The 25,114-nt window shown below is 46.7% G+C and overlaps 1 protein-coding gene across 6 annotated transcripts in view; it reads right to left on the bottom strand.

Annotated features, from left to right (window-relative positions):
- RIMBP2 (RIMS binding protein 2) overlaps window positions 1-25,114 on the bottom strand; it is a 146,380-nt gene that overhangs the window by 11,749 nt on the left and 109,517 nt on the right. For 5 of the 6 annotated variants that reach the window (XM_072983591.2, XM_078381725.1, XM_078381724.1 and 2 more), the window contains 11 exons: window positions 21,367-21,518; window positions 18,410-18,486; window positions 17,507-17,616; window positions 15,987-16,799; window positions 12,816-12,967; window positions 11,414-11,869; window positions 11,133-11,282; window positions 10,680-10,838; window positions 7,691-8,410; window positions 5,473-5,590; window positions 1,021-1,173 (listed from right to left, as the gene is read on the bottom strand). In XM_072983591.2, the coding sequence (XP_072839692.2) occupies window positions 1,021-1,173; window positions 5,473-5,590; window positions 7,691-8,410; window positions 10,680-10,838; window positions 11,133-11,282; window positions 11,414-11,869; window positions 12,816-12,967; window positions 15,987-16,799; window positions 17,507-17,616; window positions 18,410-18,486; window positions 21,367-21,518 (3,060 nt within the window). The remainder of the gene's footprint in view (window positions 1-1,020; window positions 1,174-5,472; window positions 5,591-7,690; window positions 8,411-10,679; window positions 10,839-11,132; window positions 11,283-11,413; window positions 11,870-12,815; window positions 12,968-15,986; window positions 16,800-17,506; window positions 17,617-18,409; window positions 18,487-21,366; window positions 21,519-25,114) is intronic. The other variant, XM_078381728.1, reaches the window with a different exon arrangement.

The raw sequence follows: 25,114 nt of genomic DNA, 5'->3' as shown, positions 1-25,114 counted from the left end.
CCCCTGCATAACTAGCTGGAATTTCTAGAAAGAGTCAGACTAGAAAGTAAGGGAGATTTGCAATTCCTAGTTTTAACCTTCCAATGGCATCTCCTCGGAAATCATGCCTATGCAATCACACATACAGATTAAAGCCATGTTTGCTTTCCCTTGAGTGGAAAAACCGTTTTCCCAATGTCCAATGGTTTACCATCCATTAAAGAACCAAGCACGCTAAAAGCAAAATGTGGAGGTGAGGGAAAACACATGCTAAGACAAACATACCTCCTTCACTGCTTGTTGGAGCATCTCTTCTAGAAAATGTGCTAAACATTATGAACAGCATCACATTAAGTGCAGAGGGACAACCCTGTAGGTATTCCCTGTTGCACAACTAACAGTGCAGCCCATCTCACAATTGGGGTTGACACAAAGGAGGCCCTGTCAGAGCCAGGGGAATAGTTATCCGATCACCTTTCCATGACAAGATGCTGGTCTATGATCTACTTTGACTCTTGAGCTCCAATGAATTTCCTCCGAAACAAGGTGGAACTCTGAGTCTATCGGTTGTCCTGCTGTTTCTCATTCGCTCCCCTCTTCAAGGACCCCATAACCACAAGCTGAGTTGCAACAGCAGCATTTTGGATGAGGATACACAAGCAGGAATGTGGGAGATGTCGGGTTGAGATTCTACAGCCGGGTGAGAAGGTGGCAAGAGGTCCATGCAATGGTGGTCTGAGGCACTGATGCCTCTCCATCTGAAAAGCTCAATGGCATGGGTGGGGGGTGGGAGGTGCATGGATGATTGGGAAAGCTTTCTCCTCCCTCACAGGCTAAACATCGGCGAGACTTACCTGTGCTTAAAGAGGGGAGACACCGGGAAGGGGTGGGGATAAAGCAGAACAAGACCTGCCGCGCATCGGCAGCCGCTTCAGCATTTGGCATGACATGCAGCATCGGCGTAAAGGAAGGGGCTCATCGGACGAGGGGAAGCAGATTTTTCAGGCGGCGAAAAAAGGACAAAGAAGGGTTGAGGCATACCGTATCGATAGTCAGAAGCCACGGTACGTTGCCGGCACCATTTCCTGTGTCTGCCACCGCCGCGATAATACACTTCTTCTTTAAAGGGGGAAAGGTTTCCCTCACTACCTGACCGAGACCACACGCCTTCACTGTTACTTTCCATTGTAATTTCTACGGAGAAAAACGGAAGGGTCTAATTAAGCACAATGGCGAGGCTGGTCTTTGTGGAGGCGGCTGAAGGACAAGGACCAGAACTTGAGAAAGGTCTTCCTCCCAGACTACGGCTCCCAGGCTGAGTTGGGAATTCTGGGCCTTCTCGCCCGAAAGGGGAAAAAGAGGCTCCCTCTCCATCTCGGGTGGGTTGAGTTTGCTCGCTTAGATAAGACACACTCTTGGCATCCATCTCAAGAGTTTCACGCCTGCAGGGGGAAGACTACGTTTTGTGCCCTGGTGGGATGACCCTCTAGGTCTGACCCACCTCAGGTCCCCACCTATCCTTGGATGAAAACTCCCAGGAGCTACTGATTAAGAGTCATGGAATGAATGAATCGACCATTTCCTCCCCCCTCCTTTCTCCCATCTTTCTTGTTCACTCTCGATCGCCTTCCGTCCCTTTTAGGAAATGTGAGCAAATTACTTAAATATGTATAGGAAAGAAACAACAAAAACTCAACCCTCTTGAATTCAACACAGCCTTACGGAGAGGATGGCATCGCGTCTGCCGGCCCTAGAGCGGTCAGCCATAAGGAGCCGTTCGGGGAAAGGGGAAGAGGTGAGATTCCTCTTATGTGACCAAAAACAGGGTCTGAATAAGCAGGGATTCAAAGAGAGGTTTGGGGCCAAACTATAGGTTACAACGAGTCAAAGGTTAAGCACCGAAAAAGTCCAGTAGGCAAAGCACAAGCTTTTCATATCTGCCAGTTAGATTGTTTTGCTTGGTGATCGGCCACTGGGAGGGGAGAACGGGCTTTGTCTGCAAGTATATGCCGGCACAGATGAAAGTCTGCTGGAATCACGTCTCTCCAACACTCAACACAACTTTGAGTTAGTGATTAAAGCTGCTCGTATTATGCAAAGCTGTAGCCTATAGTCTGGCCCTTTGAGGAGCTGAGGTAGTCCATCAACACTTACATAAAGCACACTGATTGAATAGGACTATCCCTTTGAGAGCCTATGAGTTCAGCTTTTGGGGTCTTCTTCCCCACCCCCACCCCCTGTGAAATCCCTGGATATCCTTCGGAACTCTTGATTAAACTCCCAGGTAAGTGAGGAATACATGAGGAAATGCAATGTGCTGATGACAATGAGTGGAATGAAGGGCGAGTCACTGGATGAATCAATGAACGGGGTGAATGCAAAACAGTTACAATTGGTTCCAGTAACAAGCACATCTACACAACAGTCCCATATTCGTTGAAGTGCCCTGGCTCCTTCCAAAGAACGCTGGAAATTGTATGAGCCAAGGAGTTATGCAAAGGCCCCTCAGACTTTCCATCACACTATTTTAAAAGTAAATGTACTGTCTTTCTCTTCATTCAGCCCTAGACATGGAGTGGGGAATCTACTAGCCGTTTTTGGCCTCTCTCTGGTTTCCTGTGTTTAATTCACGTCATTCTGAACATTGAGATTTATTTATTTATTTTCCTAATTTGGGTTCACTTAATCCTGAAGGTTGAGACTTTTAAAAGAAGTTTTCAAGGGAATAGGTATTACGCTCATTTTGCCAAATCAATGCATTTTGGCAAACAAGATGCATTTCCCAAGCAAACTGGGCTTGGGAGAATCATGTATATTAAGTTTTTCCCCCCGATATTTGCCTTCTCCTAGGTCTTCTTGGGCTTAAGAACTCTACTGCAGCATTTGGAGAAGTCTGAATCATACCTCTGCCTTGTCATTCTGCCTTGGGAGTATGGTTACATTTCCCAAGGGTTCTTTAATGGCAATCCTAACCAAGTTTCAAGGTGTTCCACCAGCACAGGCAATAGAACCACATCAGTAGCTGTTTTTCAGCCTTTTCTGTGTCCACCAAAGTACATAAAACTAGTTGTGATCAAGCGAGGGATAAGAGCGAATCGATGGCTTGGACAACTTAGTGCAACCCACATTCAGGCGGTCACCTCCAGTTCCACAGCGTTCACCTGCTGTGTTGCAGTTTGCCAATCCATTATTTGGAAATCAAGGTCACGGAGACAGCGTTGCTCACTCTAGATGATGACCGTTTGAGGGAGGACCAACGGGGGCAAAAATGTCCTCGCTGGTCCTCCTCAAGCTCTCAGCGGCCTTCGATACCGTCAGCCATGGTATCCTCCTGGGGAGGCTTCTCTAGATTGGGGATCGGTGGCCTGGCTTTATCCTGGCTCTGGTCTTTACTAGAGGACCGCCCTCAGAGAGTGCAGCTTGTGGAGATAACGTCCACCCCTTGGACTCTCAGCTGTGGAGTCCCACGGAGGTTGATCATCTCCCCAACGTTGTTGAATATCTACAGGAGGCTGCCAGGAGAGGTCATCGGGAGTTTTGGAGCTTCGGGTCCCCAATACACAGATGACATCCGGCTCTAGCTCTCCTTCCACGTTTCAGCAGAAGATGCTGTCCTGTGCTGGGCGTGTGTCCGCGCGAGGGATAATAGAGTGAGGCGGAACCCAGGCAAGATGGAAGTCCTGTTGGTGGAGAGCCCCAGTGTCTGTGGACTTTTCGTATCTGACAGTTAGATTGTTTTGCTTGGTGATCAGCCACTAGGAGGGGAGCACAGGCTTTGTCTGCAAGTATGTGCCCGCACAGACGAAGGTCTGCCGGAATCACGTCTCTCCAACACGCAATACAACTTTGAGTTACTGATTAAAGCTGCTCGTATTATGCAAAGCTGTAGCCTATAGTCTGGGGGCCTCTTTCTCTTCTGGAGAGGGGGAGCTACTCTCTCTGCTAAAGATGAGGTTCACAGCCTGGGCGTACTTATGGACCCAGCACTATCAACGTTTGTTTCTGTGCCAGCTTCAAGAGGATGATGCTGACATACAAAGCCCTAAACAGTTTGGGACCTCGATACCTGGCGGAACGCCTCTTTCCAATGAGCGTTGCCTGTCCGCTTCACTGGAAATTTTTTTAACGGTCCTCTTCAGACTGGCTTTCCTGGAGCTTATAATTTCATAACACTGTGGTTGCCTCGGCGTTCATATTATCGGTTCTGCAACCTTGCATTTAAACCACCTTTAATGTTTTTTTCAGTGAATTTTATGCTGTTTAGTGTGTGTGTCCTGAAGTTAATTTTGATTTGCTTTAGCTATTACGTTTGTTGATGTTTACAGTTTTTTTAAAAAAAATTGCTATCTTTTACATGATTATGTTGTAACACCGCCCAGAGTTGGCCTCGGCAGCCGGATGGGCAGTGTAAAAGTCAAATCGATAAATAAAATCAATCGAAACGCAGGACCTAGCAAGCTGGTTTGGCACGACTCCATGGGAAACGGACCCCTTCGGACCAAAATGAAAGCTTTCGTAAAACTGGAGGTGCACAGAGACGGTCCTAAACATTGTATCTCTTTTTTGGCTCCTCCCTCAGAATAAATAAGGTCCATTTTGGGGGGGGACACGCTGCTCCTGTCCTTCAGAACGCAAACAGGCAAGTGAGAGGAACAATGCATTTCGATGCCCCCACACATGAATGTACATGCGAGCACACAGGGAGGAAACATCGTTCATAACCTGACGTGGTTTCATGGCAAGGGGAATCAGGGCACAGGGGAGTCGTCAAGCGAGGTCTCTCTTCCATTGATGGCAAGCCCCAAGAGGATGTGAGCATCTGGCCTTTTCTTGAAGGTGCCCATCAAACGGTGCCTTTCTAACACTGCATGTGCCAGTTTGACAGTGTGTGTTTTTCTGGACGTTGAGTTATGGCTACTGGACTTCTTCCTTGTTAGGTTGAAACATTTCGCTACTCATCCAGGTCATTTCCTTCAGTCTAAAACCTTCCACATTGGTTTCACTTCCTTCTGATCTGAATAGGCTCCTACCAACTCTCCTCAGACTGAAGGAAGCAATTTGGATGAGTAGCGAAACATTTCAACCTGATAAGAAAGAAGTCCAGTGGTCATGACTAAACTTCCAAATAACCCCACCTGGATGACTGAGCATCTCCACAGATCGACAGTTGTTATTAAGCCTCTTCTAAATCTCTCCTGCAGGGCATCCCAATGTAAACCAGACATAAACAGCTTAGCCTCCTTTGGCTGAAATCCAGTGGCCAGCCACAACTGGAGTAGACCCATTGAATCAGTGGTGATTTCAGGAAACAATCCCCCCCCTGCCAGTTCCGTTAATTCCCTGGGCCTACTCTAGTTGGGACTGACGTCTTGAAACGGCTTTCCTTTGACGAACCACTTTGCCTTTCCATCCGCCAACCCATCCAACTGAACCCCCACCTCTGTGGTCCCGAGCAAGCAAGGAACATCCATCTACTCATTGGGCCAAACTAACCGATAGACGGGACCGACATGGGGCGTGACCGTTGCGGTCCGGCACTGCCATGAGAGATCCTTCGCCCCGGGTGTTCCATCCTGTCCGTCCGTCCGGAGGCTGCAGGGTTACCTAACAGCTGGAGACCCGAACCAACAAGCAAACAAATAAACAAACAAACAAAAAGGAGGGGAAGGGGGAGACACAAAAGTTGAGAAAGTTAGACATCGGCACACTCTGAGAGGGGTTGGCTCGAGGGAAGGGGGGTGTAGGGGCGTGGAGTCAACAGAAAAATCAAGTCAATCATTCATCAAAAGCATAAGATCTAAAGGCAACTAAACTTTGTTTTTAACTGAAAGGTTAGCTGACGCCACTAAACCTGGAGAAGGGAAACGGAAGGAAAAGAGAGAAAAATGGCCGGCCCCATGTGGTACGTTCTTTGAGAACAATAAGTCAACATATTGGAATAGGTAACAAAAGAGAGCTTTAAGACATCCTTTTGCCTTTGTCGTTGCCACTAAACCAGCTTCTGGTCCTTTTCATTCCTCCCCAAAGAGGATGCACACAGAGATCTTCCCCAGAACGGTGGATTTTGTCTCTGTGTCTTATTTCGCTCCAATTCGGACATTGCCGCACCTGCAGTAGTGCCAGGTCTCCTGCCTGTAGCCGCCCAACACAGGCTTAAAAAAAAAAGTCATTAAGACTTCTAGAAAAGGACTCCAAAGGCCTTCTTAGGGTTTATTTTTATCTCTCTTTCTGTGCTCACTCCTGATTAGAGCTTCACAGTCAGCCTGCCCACTGGAGAGCAGGAGAGAGGAGGAGGTGGGTGGTCGCTTCTTTTTATGGACGGCTTTTTATTTGAAAAAAAAAAGAGAGAGAGAGGGTGTGAGAGAGACGGACTGAAGAAGGAATCCACTGGGAATAAATGGCTGGCTTTGTTCCTGCCGAGGCACGACGGTGGCTCGCGGCACAGAGAGGAACATCTCCGTTCTTGTGGGTTGTCGTCCTAAAGGGTGAACAAACTGTTCTCGGCGTGCTGGGAGGAAGGGGTTTTAGGAAAGGTCTTACGGATGCATTGGGGAAAGACAGCTCGGCCTCCCGGTGGAGTTCATCCCGGCATGGAGTTAACAGCCTCTCCCGTGGATGTACCGTGGACGAGGGAGAGATCGGGCGTCGGTAAAAGCGGAGGGATGGGCGAAAGGGGAATTTTCCCTGCATGCCAAGATGCAGTCTGCAACTTCAAAGGCAAGAAGAGATGATTTCTTTTTCTATTTTAAAAGAGAAACTTAATAAAGAGAAAGGAGAGAGAAAGAACAGATGCAAAAATAAAATAAAAATAAAAGTTGAAGGATATGAAATACAAGGGAATGGGTGATTCTGAAATCCTGAGTCGCTGTTGCTACAGGACGGGGTGGGGTGGGGAGGGAAGGGAGAGAGGAAATTTGCGTGCGGTACTTGCCCAGAGATAAGAATTGACGCGAAAGAGAATTCTTCCTTGAAAATCGGGGAGCCAGGGAAGCAAACACAACAGGAATAGGTGGAATAGTTAAAGCAGACCTTAAATAAATAGGGTAGAAATAAAGATAATAATGTCGCTGCGGCTGTTGCTGCTCTTGCGGGTGGTGCAATTCCCCAGTTGTAAACTATAAAGTCTCTTTAACGGGAGTACACTGCAAACCAAACCATCAAAACAAAGAAATAATAAATAAATAAATGAATAAATAAATAAACGAAATCAAGGAAAAGGAAAAAAAGAAATACAAATCAAACAAAGGACAGCCCCCGAATGTCAGGAAAATGGTAGTTCAGCTAACCCTTAATTAAAATTTAGTTTCAGTTGTCCTTTCAAAGAAAGAAGGAATGGGGAGGGGAGGAAAAGCCAAGTTTATTTACAGATTTATTCATTGCCTGCGGGGAATGAAAGAATAATTTTTCGGAAAGCAAATTAATCCCATTTTAGTATGGCACCAAAGATGTTAAATTTGGGGGGAGGGGGGAAAGGAAATTAATATGGCGGTATTAAGAAGCCTGTGAAGATTAATAAAGCAATTATAAGTATGTGGGGAAAGAAAATGAAGAATGGGGGGGGGAGAGCAGAGAGGCATGCTAAGAATGGATGGATTTAAGGAAAAGAAATGAAGGAGGAGGAGAGAAGATAGAAAGGAAAAGAGGAAGAAGAAATAAAAGAATAGGTTGATTTGGCAGGCAGATGTTAAAAGTAGCTTTCATTTCAACACACCAGAGAGTCTTTATGGTTTCTGCCGGAAGGCCTGGAATGTGGTACAGAAGTTGCCCTAAAGTCACTCCTTTTTAAGGGGCCGCTCCAGCCTCCCTGAAAATCTTCACGAGTCAAATTATCTGCTCTAGGAAACCTCTGAGGTTCGTACTTCCTCTCGTAATGCGCCGGCGTGTACTCCTCGCCTCGGGGTTCTAGGAAGGCAGGAACGGGGTCCCCAAAGTCTTCCTCGACGCTGCTCTGCCGCGTCAGCGTCCTGCGGCGCTCCAGCAACGGCCGGGGGGTCTTTCGGCACGCACAGCTCCCACCCTCGGGGCAACCGCCAGGCGCGGCGTGGGGGTCGTAAGCGCCGCGGAAGCTAAAGCGCGACTCTTCTTCCTCGCTCCCACAATCCAGGCCACTGTCCGGGCTCCAGGTGGAACATCTGCTGAATTTGTAGGCTCGGTCTTCCGAGTCCTCCAAGATCCGTTGCTTTGCCGGGTGGCAGAAGGCGGGCCGCTGATCTTGAGGGTCGCGGGCCCTGGACGGTCTGCTCTCTCTCGTTACCGGGCTTCTCGTTTTGTAGGCTTTCCCTAAACCCTGCTTGTGCAAAAGTTCTGTAAAATCCCCATCCTCTTCGGCGACTTCAGGGATACTGAAAAGCCTTTTGCTGTGATGGACGTGTTGGGCCAAATCGGGCCGTTCCCCAAAATTTGCTTCGGTCGTCTTAGTCCTACAACATTCCTTTAAGCCAGTGAGATTTTTTTTGGGGGGGGGGTCGGTTTGTTTTTTTAGTTTTAGTTTGTTTATCGGTTTGTTTGTCACAAAAAAGAGGAAAGAATCAAAAGAAGAGGCGAGAGGGGGGACCCAGAGTGTGCAATCAAAACAAAACGAGGAAGGGGTAGGAAAAGGAAGGGAGAAAAAAAAAATAAAGACAGAATTAGTTTTAGAGCAATGGCGAACAGAACGCATGCAGCTTTTTTTTTTTTTTAAATTCAGTGTGGAAAGATGTCATGCTTTGAATGGCAATCTGTGGAAAATAAAAGACATGATTAGGAAGCTGGCCAGCGTCGCAAACAATACAAGGGTGTCAGTACAGAAGGACCCAAGTCAACCAGCCCGTCAGCCAGGACCAAACCCAGGCACTTGAAATGAGGTAGAGTGTGCTGGACAGGCGGTGTATTTGGCACACAGGGAGGACCCCGGGGGCGGGGGGGGTGTTGCCTAGTGCACGGCGTTCCCTCTTCTCTGCAGTTCTGGGGGTGCCCCTCCCAATGAGCTGCTGGCTGAGTGCAAATTCCCCTCCCCGATAAATTAAGAGGAAAGTGAGACAATGATCGGAAACCCACCGGCGTGTCTTTCCGCGCTGGGCAGCACCTCCGTGCTCCATCAAGGACATGGGGAAATGGAAAAGGAATATTCCGATAGGAACGGGAGCCATCCTACTCTTTGGCCGCACACCTGTCTTCTAGGCATTGGCGCACTCGGTCAACGTGGGCATGGAATCCTGATACGTACCCAAAGCTATCGAAAGTACTCTTGGAAACACAAAAGAGTCAGCACCATGGAGAGCTCCAGGACGGACCGGACATGGACTTCTAGGTCGTGTTGCTCTGATTCTATGGACTTTTCTGGGAAATAGGCATGTTGGGAACCTTTGGAATAGGTTTTTGAGGTTGCATAGTATTGTATGCAGAACTTGGGGTTGTCACTGGGACAACTCTGGCGGTGGTGGTGGTTATTGTTATTGTTGTTGTTGTTATTTTTTATTATTATTATTATTATTATTATTATTATTATTATTATTATTATTATTATTATTATTATTAGTAGTAGTAGTAGTAGTAGTAGTAGTAGTAGTAGTAGTAGTAGTAGTAGTAAAATACCAGGCACAGTCAATCAAAATTATAAAAACATTGACTGCCATTACATAACAGGTACAAGATTTAACCAAAAACCTAAGTTTCTCTTAAATATTGGCGCAGTATCTATGCTGTTCCTAATATTGGTGTTTTTTTTAAAAAATCTCATGATGTTATTTCTGAAATCCACAACCACTGATAATACTGTGTGAAATTTCATGGTATTGTTCCCAAAGCCCCAATGACAATGGGGAGCACTGAGGTGTGTTTCTCATCCACAAGCAAGATGTTTCGATTGCCAGATTATGATTATTATGATTATGATTATTCATAGTAGTAGTAAATACCAACCAATCAATCAACATTATAAAAATATTGACTGGTATTATATCAAAGATACAAGTTTTAACCCAAAACCTAAGTATCTGTTAAATATTGACGTGCAAGTGGTGCCTCGCTTGATGACGTTAATTCGTTCCAGCGAAATCACTGTACAGCAAAAACGTCGTCAAGCAAAATAAAAAAAACCCATTGAAATGCACTGAAAACCATCCAATGTGTTCCAATGGGCGAAATACCTGCTCGTCCAGTGAAGATCCTCCATTTTCTGGTGCCTGTAATGCGAGGAATCTGTCCCTAACACAGCGGGGAGCCATTATCTACAGCTGGCGGCCATTTTTCTGTCCTCTGAAGATGCCCATGGCCACAGAGACTGGCAAAATGTTAGGAAGAACAACCTTCAGAACACGGCCAAAGAGCCCAAAAAACCCACAACAACCATTAGATCCCGGCCGTGAAAGCCTTCACGAATACATATAAGAGACACTTAGGTTTTGGGTTAAAACTATTTATTATCATCATTATCGTTATCGTTATCGTTATCGTTATCGTTATCGTTATCGTTATCGTTATCGTTATCATTATTATTATTATTATTATTATTATTATTATTATTATTATTATTATTATTATTATTATTATTATTATTATTATTATTATTACTAACATAAGATTCCTGAGTCTGAAGAGGCGAGTCCAGGAGACATTGGGAAAGGTCAGGTCAACTCTCCACTGACCCCGCCTGGATGAGAAGTCTCTCACCGTGTCCTCTCTGGCACAGAGGGGCGCCCTGTCTTGCCGCTGCTTTTTACCTTGAGTGTGTTATGCGACGTGACACTGATTCGCCTCCTCCCGCCGTCCTCAAGCTGCATCTCGGAGTACAGTTCTTCTTCGTCTTCTTCCATGATGTCTGAGAGGTCAGAGCCCCGGCTGCTTTCGGTATGATACTCTTCCCCATGGCCGTATTGGGGCTGTTAGGGGAGGGGAAAGGAGCATTGGGCGCAAACAAAGGAAAACGGACCTTCAAAATCAAAATCAAGGCCAGTCTCGGAAGGGCGAGGCGGGGAAGCTATCCACAACCTCAGCATCGCTCTTGCCAACTTTCTTCACACACCCTACAGTGTCTGCGGTAGACCACACCTTCCTCAGCATCTCGGATCTTGCGGTTGCTTTTTCAGAAGCGAACAAACAAGCAAAGAAACCAAGACAGTTCTCTGTGTTAACACCGACAACGCATGCTCAGAGTACTAGCAAACGTCCGTTACCTGCTTCCCGAGCTCGGAGCCTTTCAAGAAATCGTCGACCGAAGCCCCTTTCCTTTTGAGCCGAGGCGAATCGTAGCCGTCCTCCTCTTCGTCGGAATTGGCGTAATGCAGAGCATTGCTTCGTTCGGCGAACACGCTCCTCCGCTCCATCTGCCGAATCAAGAACAGGAAGGCGATGAGGGGAAAAAACAAACAAACCTCTGCTCCTTGACTCGGGAATGGTCCATTCCGACGTGCCCTCCCTACCTCCCTTCTTGCAACCTCTGTTGTACGCGACTCACTCTGTTGCTCTCCGCCGCCACCCGTTGAGCTGCTTCCCTGGCCATGGCCTTCGCGACATTGTTGGGAACGGGCGTGCCTTGCGGTTGTGGGAGTATCCTGTTGGGCGAAGGCGACCTTCTCCCTTGGAAGTTGGGCGGCTCCAGGGTGTGTCCGTGGACAGGAGACAGCGCCGTGCGGGGCTGCTCCCAATGCTCATCCCTTCTGACGTGTGGGCATAAGTGTTCCTCTTTGGTATCGGAGAGGCCGGCACTTGGTAATGGCTTAGATTTGGGAGCTGGCCTGGGGTGTGAGGTCGGAGGCACCAGGAGTTCGTGTGGAATGGCGGCGCTCAAGGAATCGACGGATTCTCCTTGGGCGGAAAGCGTCCGGACGAGAACTTCCTTCGCTTCCAGATTGCGGAGTCTCGGGAGCTCCACAACCGCATTCTCCGCTGTGGGAAATGTCACTTCGGCCACCTGAATGTGCAGAAATGACAGATCGGATGAGAACAAACAGGTTCCCCCCCCAACACCCCAAAGAAAATTCAGAGCAGAATTCGAAACGGGACTTGGAACAACAATAACTCCCATCATTCCTCCAACCTACATAGTGGCTAGCTGGGGATTCTGGGAACTGGAGCTTGGAGCTTCTGGCCATTGCCTTTTTTAAAAAAGTAGATTTCCTGAGTTCTGGCCTAATTGTAATTAGAGACTCAGTTTGTCTAATTGTTTGTTTCATACGTTTGTAGACTGCTCAAGTTAGGGAAACACGCACTATTCCGGACATTTAACAATAACAGTAACCCACCCTTTGATCTCCGGGTACAAAACATCCTGGAACAGAATAAACAATCAAACAAAAAAAAGTGTGTTTTTTTTTTATTAAAAAAAATTGAAAACCTAAGAAATATCCCAAAACGCTAATAATGGCAGTAAGGATAAAGTTAAACCAAATCCCACTAGGACCTAACAGAAGGATGCCTCCTTTTCAAGCTATCATTCTGAGCTTCATTTGAAACAGAGTCAAGGAAGGGGCCTGGCAGGTCTCCAGTGGGACCTTTTCCCACAAAAACAGGGCCCACAACTGAGGGGGGGCCCTCGGTTTATGGTTGACACCTTCCAAGCTTCTCTGGATGAGAAAACAAAACAACAACAACAACAACAAAAATAAGGCTTAAGAAGACCGGAAAGGATGAGCAGAAAATTCTTAGGGGGAGACATTCCAACTGATAATGCCCATGAAGGGCTTTTTCATCAGTCGCAAAAAAAAGGAGTGTCGCTTTCGTTGCTCCTGTGGCTGCTTGCTTGCTTGCTCAGAGGGGACCAAAGGATCGGGCAACAAGGAAGAGGGAAGCCTTAAAAGCAAAAAAAATTACACCGTAGTGCCTCTTGCTTCTGGCGAGTCAATGGAGGGCAAACCTACCTTTTGACCTTTTGCATAAACACCATAGCCGGTCACGGTGGCTCCGCTGGATGTTCCCGTCGCTGTGAGCGTTGGTGGCTTCCATGAAACTACAATGGTTCCCGGCGTGGGCCCAGCCTGGATTCTGATATCTTGAGGGGGAGCTGGTGGACCTAGGATTGCAAACAAGCTTCGGTTATCACTAGCCCGTCCCTTCCTTTGGTCTCACGTCTGAAATCTCCTACTGTAATCTCCTTACTGTAATCGCCACACTGGTTAGACCTCATCTAGAATACTGTGTCTAGTTAGGGACACCAAAGTTTAAGAAGGATGCCAACAAACTGGAGCAATTTCAGAGAAAAGCAAAAAGGATGACTAGGGGTCTGGCAACCAAGCCCTGTGTGGAAAGACTGAAAGAACTGGGCATGTTTAGCCTGGAGAAAAGAAGACTGAGGGGGGAGAGAGAGATAGCACTATACAGACTGTCATACAGAGGAAGGGGCAGGGTCTGTTCTCAATCATCTCAGAGTGCAGGATATGAAATAACGGGTTCAAGCTATAGGAAGTCAGATTTCTGGGAGCTTTCATCCCAAAGGTCCTTATCCTCCCTTCCATATACAGTGGTGCCTCACTAGACAGTTACCCCGCACGACAGTTTTTTCACTAGACATTGACTTTTTGCAATCGCTATAGCGATTTGCAAAACAGTGATTCCTATGGGGGAATTTCGCTGGGCAATCTTTGGTCCCTGCTTCGCAAACCGATTTTCACTAGACAACAATTTTGACAGCTTCCTCCACGCTCGCAAAACATGTGTTTTCGGGACCTAAGCTTCGCAAGACAGTGATTTAAACAGCTGATCGGCGGTTTGCAAAGCGGTTTCCTATGGCCGATCTTTGCTAGACAACGACGATTCTTCCCCGTTGGAACGCATTAAACAGGTTTCAATGCATTCCAATGGGGAAATACTTTTCGCCAGACAATGATTTCGCTAAACAGCGATTTCAGTGGAACAGATTATCATCGTCTAGCGAGGCACCACTGTAGTGAGCAGACACAGGTATGCTTAGCTTCACCTGAACTGTGTCCCTGGCCTTTGTTTTTACTTCTCTGAAAGAAAATGAGTTTCTATTCCAAAATCGCAGAGTCTGCGCACCAACCCCCCAATCTCACCCAGCAAAAAAAGAACTGAGCCAAAGTCTCCTCATCTGACGGTCCTGACAACCTGCTATCATGACACATGCATACTTGCTATGTCTCTAATTAAAATGCCAGTCCCCTATATATAGAAACGTGCCGGATGGAAACCTAAAGCCTAAAAATACCTCTGCCGTTATTAAAAGAATGTATATTTCATGAGCTCTCTCACATCATGTTCAGCTATAACTCCACGTAACTGAGCAAACCAAGAGTTCGTACTGCTCTTAAGAGTTAAAAAGCTTTTACTGGATCTTCAGCTGAAATCTGGCTTCCGGTCGCTTGAGCCCATCCTTACATGTCCCGCACTCTGGAGGATTGAGAACAGATCCTGTCCCTCCAGTGTGCGACGACTTTTCACGTCTTTGAAGAGTCTTATCCTCTCTCTCTCCCTTCAGCCTTCTTTTCCCCAACGCAAACAGGCCCAGTTCTTTCAATCATTCCTCACAGGGCTTGGTTTCCAGTCCCTTGATCCTCCTTCTTGTCCTTCTATGAACTTGCTCCAGTTTGTGGGCATCTTTCTGGAAGCGTGGTGTTCAGAATTGGACCCAAAACTCTTGGATGAGGTCTAACCAGGGTCAAATAGAGGGGGACTGTTGATAGTAGTAGGGGTGGGCCAAAACTGGACCTCCCCAAATGTTCTGGGCTACAGCCCCCATAAACTCCATAGCTAGTGAACAGAGAATACGCCAGCTGTTGTCCAGAATATCTGGAGGGTCCCACAGGGGAAAAGACAAATGTGACAGTTTTTTTCCCCCCTGCATTCGTTTCTTTAAAAAGTCCAGGTTTTTCCCACTGAATTTATGAAGAAATTTGTAAAATTTTTTAGCTACCCTATGGGTCGCCCGCCCGCAGAAAGGGCTCTGCGTGCCAGCTGCGGCACACGAGCCCTAGGCTCGCCGTCGCTGGTCTAGGGACTTCAGAACTGGATTTCGCCTACTAAATGAGATTTGCAGGCCACATCCAGTAAATAAAAATGCACAGTGATAACACAGTAAGTAAAAATGGAGATGAAAAAGAAATTGAAAGACCGTTGTTACTTCCAACTCTAGACCAACAAGAGTAAATCCACAGGACTTGCAAGAATCTGACAGAACAGATGTCATTTATTCCATTGTCTACTCTAGCAACAAGAGTTGATCACTGGATAAATAGCATCTGTTCAGCCAAAGTCATGTAACTCTAGACCAGTGAGTCTGGACCCATTGACTACATGGGATTTAAATAACTTCGACTTCACACGCGCTGTTTATTCAATGATCTCCTCTAGTTGTGTTTCCAGCCATTCCCAGCCTTTTTCTTGGCCATAGCCATAAACACAGTCTGAAAGAAATATAGACTGAATCAGGATTGTATAAGTCGCATAATGAACCTTAGAAGGTGGGGTGTGAAGAATCATTTCCAGTCTGTGCCCCCAACCTTCAAATGTACCAGGGCCCCCAAGGGGCCATATGGACCCCCATTGAGAAGGGCTGCTGGTTCAGCCCATTGAATCACACAAGCTGGCGAAGTTGAATACAGTGGTGCCTCGCTAGACAGTTACCCCGCATGACAGTTTTTTAGCTAGACATTGGCTTTTTGCGATCGCTATAGCGATTCGCAAAACAGTGATTCCTATGGGGGAATTTCGCTGGACAATGTTTGGTCCCTGCTTCGCAAACCAATTTCCGCTAGACTAGGATTTTGACAGCTCCCTCTGCGCTCGCAAAACAGGTGTTTTCGGGACCTACGCTTCGCAAGACAGCTATTTAAACAGCTGATCGGCGGTTCGCAAAGCAGCTTTCCTATGGCCGATCTTTGCTAGACGATGACGATTCTTCCCCATTGGAACACATTAAACAGGTTTCAATGCATTCCAGTGGGGAAATGCTTTTCGCTAGACGATGATTTCGCTAAACAGCGATTTCAGTGGAACGGATTATCATCGTCTAGTGAGGCACCACTGTAAATGGATGCAAGCCGTCCTCAGACGATGGCAAAGACATGGAACTATACCTGCAGGCAAGGTCGAAAACTCTATGAAGGCTTCTTTTTTTTCCCGCTGCTCAAGCGGGAGCTGCCAGGGCATTTGGTGAGGTTTGGCCAGTACCTTCACCTTGTAGGCCATGTTGGGCTTCAGGTTAAAAAACTGGTACTTGTATCGGGCAGCCTTGACGATATCAAACTCTTCCTCGTTGAGGAAGATCACGTGGCTGTAGTTGCTGTTGGTCGGGAGCCAGGTCAGTTCGGCGGAGATCTGGGTGACGTTGTCGACCTTGAGGTGGGAAGGCGCCACAATGACATCCTTGCCCACCAGCAACGTGCATTGCAACTCGTCAGAATTGCCCCGACTAGTGATGCTTTGAATCGATATTCGGTAAGTGCAAGTAGCAATGTTAAGTTTCTCTATAAGAGCTTTACTTCTGCTTCCCAGGGCTACGGTCATCCGTATTTCTTTGTCTACCAGGACGTTGTAGCTATGAATGGTTCCCCACCCGGGTGGCACGATCGGACTTTCCCAGCCCACAATGACACTTTTGGCTAGCTGTTTGATAAGGGTAATTTTTCTAGGATAAGGCACAATGTCTTCTCCAATTTCGTCAATGTTTACATCCAGGGTCCCTGCACCGTTATTGACGAGACTGGACTCTAAGTGGCTCGGCGGGTTGATATCCAAAAGGCGATCTCCGTCCAACGTGGGACCTGCGTGGTTGATGTAATTCTGGTCTTGCTCGCTGCCCAGCCCACTTGATAGACGGGATTCGCTGTCCTGCACGAAATCCACAAAGTTGGAAGGAACAAGCCCTCGCTGCCCATCTAGAAGTTCACCTAGAAGAGAAAATACAGTAAGCAGGTTGCACTAATGGTTAATTTTGGACCACAAGCTGAAACAGGCCACCCACTTTGGCTTTGCTTCACTGATCTACTGTGTTGCCAGCTGACAAATACTATCCTAACACAACTTGAAGGTGCCACACCAGGAAAGATTGGCCCTTTACAAAGGCCGGTACAAAATTCACTGTATTTGGCTCTCTCGAACAGGTCTGTCTAGCCATGATAATAGCTGTGTAGAACCTCCACAGATGCAGAGCTGTGAATACCAGACACCGAAGTTCTTTACTTGGGTCCGGTTTATTTAATATTTATTAAAATATGTGTATCGAAAGATCTTAGGGGAGGTTTCAGACAATAAAACTATTTAAAAGAATGAATGGTTCTAAACGTAATGTAAAACTTAGATTCATTTAAAACAATTTAGAACCAAACACCCTGTAAACAGAACTCCACAACATAGCCAAGTCCTCAGAAGCTTTAATGAATGAAGAGGTCAGTTTTTTTGATTTGGAACTGAAATAAGGTCAACATGTTGGTACCAACTGGCCCTCCCTGGGGATGGTCATTCCAAAACTGGGGTGCCACCACCCTTGACTGGGTTTATCACTGCAAAGCTGAAACAGCAGAACAGACGTGACATGAACCCAGAACCAAAGTGAATTGAAGGCCAACAGAAACCACGAACCCAGTCCTCAACAGACCTTCATAAAAGCCATCTTCATCCATGTCTCCATACACATAGAGGTATTTTCCTGCTGTGAGAGGGAGTTCTGCTTCGGGATTTTCATTTGGTCCATCAAACGGGTTATAACTGCAGGGAAAACAGAAGTGGCGATTCCTCCTCATTATCTTTAGGGAGTTCTGATGAATCAGGGTTAAATACAGTGGTGCCCCGCATAGCGACGATAATCCGTTCCAAAAAAATTGTCGCTATCCAGATTCGTCGCTATGCGGGACAAAAAAACCCATAGGAATGCATTAAAACACGTTTAATGCATTCCTATGGGGGAAAAACTCACCGCTATGCAGAAATCCTCCATGCGGCCGCCATTTTCGCTGCCCAGTAAGCAAGGAAAGGGCGCGAAAACACAGCGGGTGGCCATTTTGTTTACCCGGCGGCCATTTTGGAACATTGCTATGTGAAAATCAGTAAGCGAAACGCTTACCAATCATTGCAAAGCGATTTTTTGCCATTGGGAACATCGCAATGCGATCGCTTTTGCGATCGCAAGAAACACATCGCTATGCAGATTCGTCGTTAGATGGGGCGCTCGTTATGCGGGGCACCACTGTATCTTAGGCCAAGATTGACCAGGAAGAGGCAGAAAGGACGTTCGGTCTAGATGGGGGGGGCAGGGTATAAATTGAATAAATAAATGAAAATAAGTTCCTGCTCACTTCCTCATCCCCCAGTTGCTGCATCCTGGTTCTTTCCTGCAAAAGCCCAGAGTTCTAAACAACTTTAGGGTGTCGGGAGGCATGCGTGTAAGGTAAGAGAGATGGCTCCTTGCAGCTACTCATGACTTTGCAAGGAAGCCCATCACTCCCCACTTCCCCACGGTCGTCCATGAGTCATGGGAAAGCCTGTTTTGTGAGTTTGTTACCTGTATCGAGCAATGCAAAGATGGACTTTTCCAGAGTATCTCTGCTTTGAGGTATTAGAATTCCGTTCATTATCCATCTGCAAGAAGAAGTAATAAACAGGATAGGTCTTCTACCTCCATATATCAATATAGCATATATTGTTACTTACTGTTCCGGAGGATACAACAATGCTTATTGTGAGATTTCAGCACACAAATACACTATTTTCCCCATTTTTCAGACTGAACACTGATTGTTTTATTTATTTAGGAACGCGTGGTACGAAAAACAAGAGGGGTTTAACAAAAGGTTCAAAAATGGGACGGACTGTAGTGTTCAGCTTCATGCATAAGCTGATTTGCTCATGCATAAGCCAATCCATCACTCTATAAGCAAAAGAGTGATGGAAACAGGCACTGATCCTGGATAGAATCTTTGACTATCAAGAGATGAGCCCCGGGATCCTCGTTATGCCAACTCAGAACACTGTTGCACTTGTCACAAAGGCCACCCGTTATCAGCAACTATTCTTGCTGGAAGGCCATTTCACAGAAAGAATGGATAATCAGAACCCATTCTGAATTTGTTTTCCAGAAATCAGCAGAGTTTGGAGAATTTACCTTTCTGGACTACAAATCTCAGAATCCCCAATCCATTTTCATAATATATTTTAGGGTTATTGTGTTATTGTAACGTGAATTCTGTTCAGCATGCTCTGTTTCTCTCATCCATGTCTCCTTTTCTGGTCTATGGCTGTAGAATCAATGATCGACAGGGCCTCCTTCCAGACCTGCAGTTCTAAGACGATGATCGCGATCATCATGACGAACTAAAATATTACAATTGCAATACAAAACGAGTGAAACTATGCCTTGCTAAGTTACACTTCCAGTGGAAATTAGTGGTCCCCATGCTCAAAGGGAAAAAAAGTTGTTAATTGCAAGTAACTTCTCCCAAAACTTTGCACACACAGAAGGGCCTATTTGCCCAGGAAGTCATTGGAACAAGAAAAAAAAAACAACCCTACAGGAATAGTTTTACCCGACACGCGTTGCTTCTGTCCGCCTACTCTCCAGCTATCCGCCTCACCATAAAAGCAGGAAGGTTCTCTCCACTGTTCCCTTCCCACTCATGCCATGACCCATGGAGAAAAGAACCCTCTGCTTGGCTGGCATGCAATAGAACCAAGCCCGTAATGATTTGTTTGGAGGTCTTTACTTCCCTCCACTTTGTGTCAATCAGCAAGCCAGCAAATAGACGGCTTCTCGGTAGAATAGAGGGTGTGCAGCTTGCGTGTTCAGAATCTACTGTGCCAAGGACCTCTGGATTGCTTTGATTTTTTTAAAAAACTTGATTTCTATCAAAGCTTTTGTGCTTAATATAACTTTCTGCTCTCAGTCTTCTGGGACGTTAGATCTGAAGCCAAATTTGCTTCTGTTGTGTGCACGAATCTCGTGATCACAGAAAGAAAAGGTGGGCCACCAGCAATTCCATTCAAAAGAGCTATGCTTGAGCCAGGGAAAGAAGCAAAGAGCAGGAGAAGAAAACTCAACCTTTTCCAGCATCACGTTTCTGGAGGGATGGGAGCAACGCAGCACTGTCCACTCCCACTCACAAGACACAACATTTCACTGAAAACTCTGAACCAAACAGCTTCTCTGCATGTTTGTCATGCAACCCTACGTCTACTTAATTCAAAAGTATGTTCTACCAGGTTCTGGGGGGTTTGCTCAAGAGTGACTAGGGGTTGCAGTCTCAACAGCGGTGGTAGCAAAATCATAATGTCTTCTTCTGGAAATGGGAGAGAAGCTGAATCCATCGCCATGCATGGAGCCGGCACAGGAAAGCGTTTCTTAGTGCCTCTCACGTCACGGTGGACAAACATCGCTCTTTCCTGACTCCATCCCTTCAGTGAAGTCTGACCCTTTAGGGCAGGGAGCGCACTATAAAGAGGTGGATCAGATCCTTCCTGGCCTGCAAGGAAGAAAGCATGATTCTATGGGAGACTCCTGGACTTAGGTAGCTGAGCCTTGTGCCATTCTGCTAGGCCAGGGGTTCCCCACCTTGGGTCTCCAGATGTTCTTGGACTACAACTCCCAGAAATCCTGGCCAGCACAGCTCGTGGTGAAAGGCTTCTGGGAGTTGTAGTCCAAAAACATCTGGGGACCCAAGGTGGGGAACCCCGGTTCAATCTAGTGTATTGCAAAGAGAAAAGGGTCAAAGTTAGTGGTTGGCTGCGGTTTCACCTTCCATCGGTCTCGCTGCCCCACCAGTCCTGATAAGCCCCAGCCAACACTGGTTCCGACATTTTAAACAAGGAAAGGTAGCCATGCTGTCCTAAAGAGGTGGAGCAGAGAACGCCAATCCCTGATTAACGTTTTTGTGTTTCTTCAACTTTAGCAAGGTTTCGAGACCTCCAGATCTCTTTATGAAGAAATAGGTCACGGAGACCAGTTTGTAGGGGAAGGGCGGGGGGAGAAACTGGCCATTTAAGATCTGGAATTCTTCAAGCTGAAACACACTTTCTGTATTCTTTTGTGCGATTTAGAAAGGTACCACATTAAGGTGGGTTGGAGGAGAAATGAAAGTTTCGCGCCTATGTCCTTAAAGAAATGATGATCCGTAAGGTTCCCTCCCAGCTCTGAAGTTCTAAGAGGAGGATGGTGATTCGAAATGTTTCTTTTTAAAAAAAAAATCACAGGGATGGTGCAGTTAGAGACGGGCATAACCCTTTCCAATCTGTTCTGTGCTTGAATAAAGGAGGCACAGATTGCGTTGATAGCACTTCAACCCTTTTCCAGGTACATGGCCGAGTTTAGGGCTGTGGTTCCTCACCTGAAATTTATCTCTTTCCTTGGGATTGAGAGCCACCACCGGTGAAACTGGCACGATCAATCTGTTCTTTATGAAGCTGGATGACCCACTTGTTGTGACACTGAAGGAAGCTGGAACCCGGCCTGTCTTTTCTTTAACTTACCTCTGATTCAAATCTGCATCCTGGGCTGCCAGACCGGGACCGGGACAGGAAAGTTGGCTTGATGGACAATTGCTCCGGTTTGTCACCAGAGAGTTGTAGGGGTCTTATAAACTCTGAGATCACACAGTGGCCTCCAGAAGGGCTTTCATGACCTGCGTGGGGAAAAGAGAAAAAACAAAAACAAAAAAAAATAATAAGGAGATGACAGGATATCAAATGGACAAGCTTAGTATCTTGGTAGAACATATTTTCTGAGCTAGGTAGGCATAGGATTGTATGAGCCTCGTGTTGCAATGGTTAAACTGCAGTCTAGGAAAAGGTTAAAGGTTCCCCTTGATATTTAGTCCAGTCATGTCCAACTCTAGGGCACGGTGCTCATCCCTGTCTCCAAGCCGTAGAGCCAGCGTTTGTCCGAGGACAGTTTCCGTGGCCACGTGGCCAGCACGACTAGACACGGAATGCCGTTACCTTCCCACTGAGGTGGTACCTATTTATCTACTCGCATTTTTAGGTGCTTTTGAACTGCTAGGTTGGCAGGAGCTGGGACAAGCGACGGGAGCTCACTCCGTCACGTGGATTCGATCTTACAACTGCAGGTCTTCTGACCTTGCAGCACAGAGGCTTCTGCGGTTTAACCTGCAGCACCACCATGTCCCCCTGAAGTACTGCAGCCTAAACTCTGCTCATGAGCCGGGTTCAATCCTAGATAGCTGACTCAAGGTTCACTCAGCCTTCTGAGGTCAGTAAATTGAGCACCCAGCTTGCTCTGTGTGTGTGTGTGTGTGTGTGATACTTGTGGATTTTATTTTCACAGATTGCAAGCACAAAGCTGCAATCCCCAAAAGTTTTGTCTCTGCTTGGAGACAATCCTTCAGCATCTTCCAGTCTCACCTGCAAAAAGGAAGTAAGTGAACACCTGGAAATCCACCTACCCCTCACTACCAGCACTAGCAGGGCGTAGATGGTCCAGCATGGTTTCTACTGAGATTGTGGAAGCTAAACAGGAACAGTTTGCCAATCTTGGTCTGTGCCATCTCAAGTTAACATTGGAAAATAAACTTAGGACACAGAAGTAAGAAATAAATTATCATGGGCAGAGGAGAATGGCTATCAAGTGGCTATCAATGAAGATCCAGAATTTGGACTATGAAATTTGTGTTTCCAGTCACTCTGTCTGGGTGTGAAGCCCGGACAATGAAGAAAGCTGACAAAATGATTCATTTGAATTGTGGTGCTGGAGGAGAGCTGTGTGGATAGAAAGTCTGCCAGAAAGACAAAAAAGTGGGTCCCGGATCCAATCAAGCCCAAACTATCTCTGGAAGCAAAAATGTTGAAGCTGAAGCCGTCCTACTTTGGGCCCATCCTGAGAAAGCAGGATTCTCTGGAAAAGACAATAATGCTGGGAAAGGTAGAAGGCAGCAGGAAAAGAGGAAGATGAAACACAAAATGGACCGACTCCCTTAGGGAAGCCACTGGTTTGAGTTTGCAAGAGCTGAGCAGGGTCGTTGAGGACAGGACATGTTGGAGATGGCTCACTCGTGGGATTATCGTAAGTTGGAAGTGATGTGATCGAACAGAACAACAAGAAGCAGGCTATTGGAGGAGTACTAGTATGTAAAAGAGAGACAGAGAGACAGTTTGTCCATGTGTGTCTGTATGTGTGTGAGAGAGCTAATCCATAACAGAAAACGGGTTTTGCAAACTGTGTCTCAATCCACAGAGAGAGGCAGAGCAGGTCTGGATATCTGAGGATGTCAGTGCTGGCCTAAATTGAGCTCTGTGGTTTTGCGACAGCTGCCGCGGTGGCTGATATAATGAGGGCTCCGCTTGCTATTTTTTCCGCTTCCGTGTTTGTGGTTCCCGAGGAACAACAGCGGAGTGCGGAGGGGACAGCTGAGTACGGCACGTCCCTCTCCTCCACCCGCCCCTCCTGTCCATGATTCCTAAAGGCGTCCCCCCCACACTCTCCACCTTGCAGAGGCTGCTCACTGTGGCACGTATCGATCAGCGCCGAGGCTCTCATCCTGCGCAGGCAGGCTCAGCAAGGGTAGATGAAAGGAGCCCCCGGAGGCTTTTTGGCCGTGCATTTATTAAAAAGAAATGAGAGCCTGCCGAGGGCTTGCGTCAAGCAACGGCAGGAGACCCAGTCTTACCTTTCTTCAAAGTTACTTTCCTCCGAATTCTGTGGTGCAAGTAGAAAGCCGGTATTTGACACTGTGAACTCGCCTATTTGGTCTCCGTTGCTTTTACACGGTCGAAAAATTCGGTGAGTTGTGGCACGTTATGACTCTAATGATGGCTATTATTTGGATTAATTTTTGTGAACTGCTTTTGGGTCAAAGAGGTATGCAAAACACTGTCTATGAACAAAATGTCTACGAGGATGACCTTACGGAATTTGTTCCCCACACAGGTGCTGCTCGCTGTGATCGGTAGAAGTCCTCTTGAGATTTAAAGCTTTCTCCAAAAGAAAACAATCTTGGCATGACGGACGTCTTAATTTAAAGACCTCGAGAGCTCAAAGGAGCTGCCAGAACTTATGAGCCCATGAGACAATTCATACCATTAAGGATGGATCCGTTAGGGGCCACGCAGAATGCCCGAGAGAACAAGTTGGATGGTCTTGTGTCGATCATGGACAACAGATCTTGCCAACTGGTTGCACAGGGAAATATGTTATCACCCACCCCCAAAGCCGGAAGACTTATCTTTTCCACAGTGGATTTGCATTGTTCCTTTTAATCCAATCTGACTTGGTTTTTTTTTTTTAAAAAGAGGTTTCCCTTGTGGAAATGCCCCACGCCGTGGCTCCGACAAAATTGCACCAAAGTGCTAACAGCGGCCAGGTTTCAGAACTCCTCTGTCCGAAAGATGAACCACCGCCGCCTATGGTGGAGAGAAGGGGGTGATCAAATGGAAGCAAAGGGGGCATTTCGGATGGCACCATAAAGGGTTCACTTTAAGGGGAGTGATACCCCATAGAGGGACCCCTTCCATCAGCTGGGGAATTGCACCAACCTAGTTCCTAAACGCAGAAGCCCTGCAGATGGGCTGTCTCAGAAAATCTTCAGTCTAATCCCGTTTTTTATGATGATTTTTTTTTAATACTGAGGAAACCTGGCGTAGATGGTTAGGAAATGACTCACAATGATCCTCCAAGCCAGTGGTTCTCAACCTTGGGTCCCCAGATGTTCTTGGAGGATAACTTCCAGAAATCCTGGCCAGCGCAGCAAGTGGCGAAGGCTTCTGGGAGCTGCAGTCCAAGAACATCTGGAGACCCAACGTCAGGAGCCACTGGTCTGAAGCAAGGGAAGGATATTGCAGGGCAAAGAAAGTGAGAATTTACATCCCTAGACTTGAAGTAGTAGGATCTGGGGGGGGGGGGACAGGGAGATAATGCAGGGGAGGAGGGCGTGTTTTGTTCATTTCCTCTGTGCATGGCTCTTCATGTTAAAATCTCCCACCCCCATGCCGTCCCAGCTTAATAACCGAATGGATAAGGGAATTTAATCAACACATACAGTATATACATATGTAAATATGCTGTAGACAAACATCTTGGTCTTGGGTTAACATCAGAACTGGATAGAGCTTGGAAACCTCATTTATTTCAGATGATGGTTCCCAAACTAAAAGTCCCAGGGACCTTTCCTGGCTGCAGGAATTTGGAGAGGTGTCGTCCCTACCACCCCCCAGAAAAGTTAACTTCACCAAGGACTCTGTTCATAGTCAGTAGAAAGGGAGACGG

This window comes from Pogona vitticeps, chromosome 14, assembly GCF_051106095.1.
Source record: "Pogona vitticeps strain Pit_001003342236 chromosome 14, PviZW2.1, whole genome shotgun sequence".
Lineage (NCBI taxonomy): Eukaryota > Metazoa > Chordata > Lepidosauria > Squamata > Agamidae > Pogona > Pogona vitticeps.
This window is presented reverse-complemented; position numbering and strand designations above follow the sequence as displayed.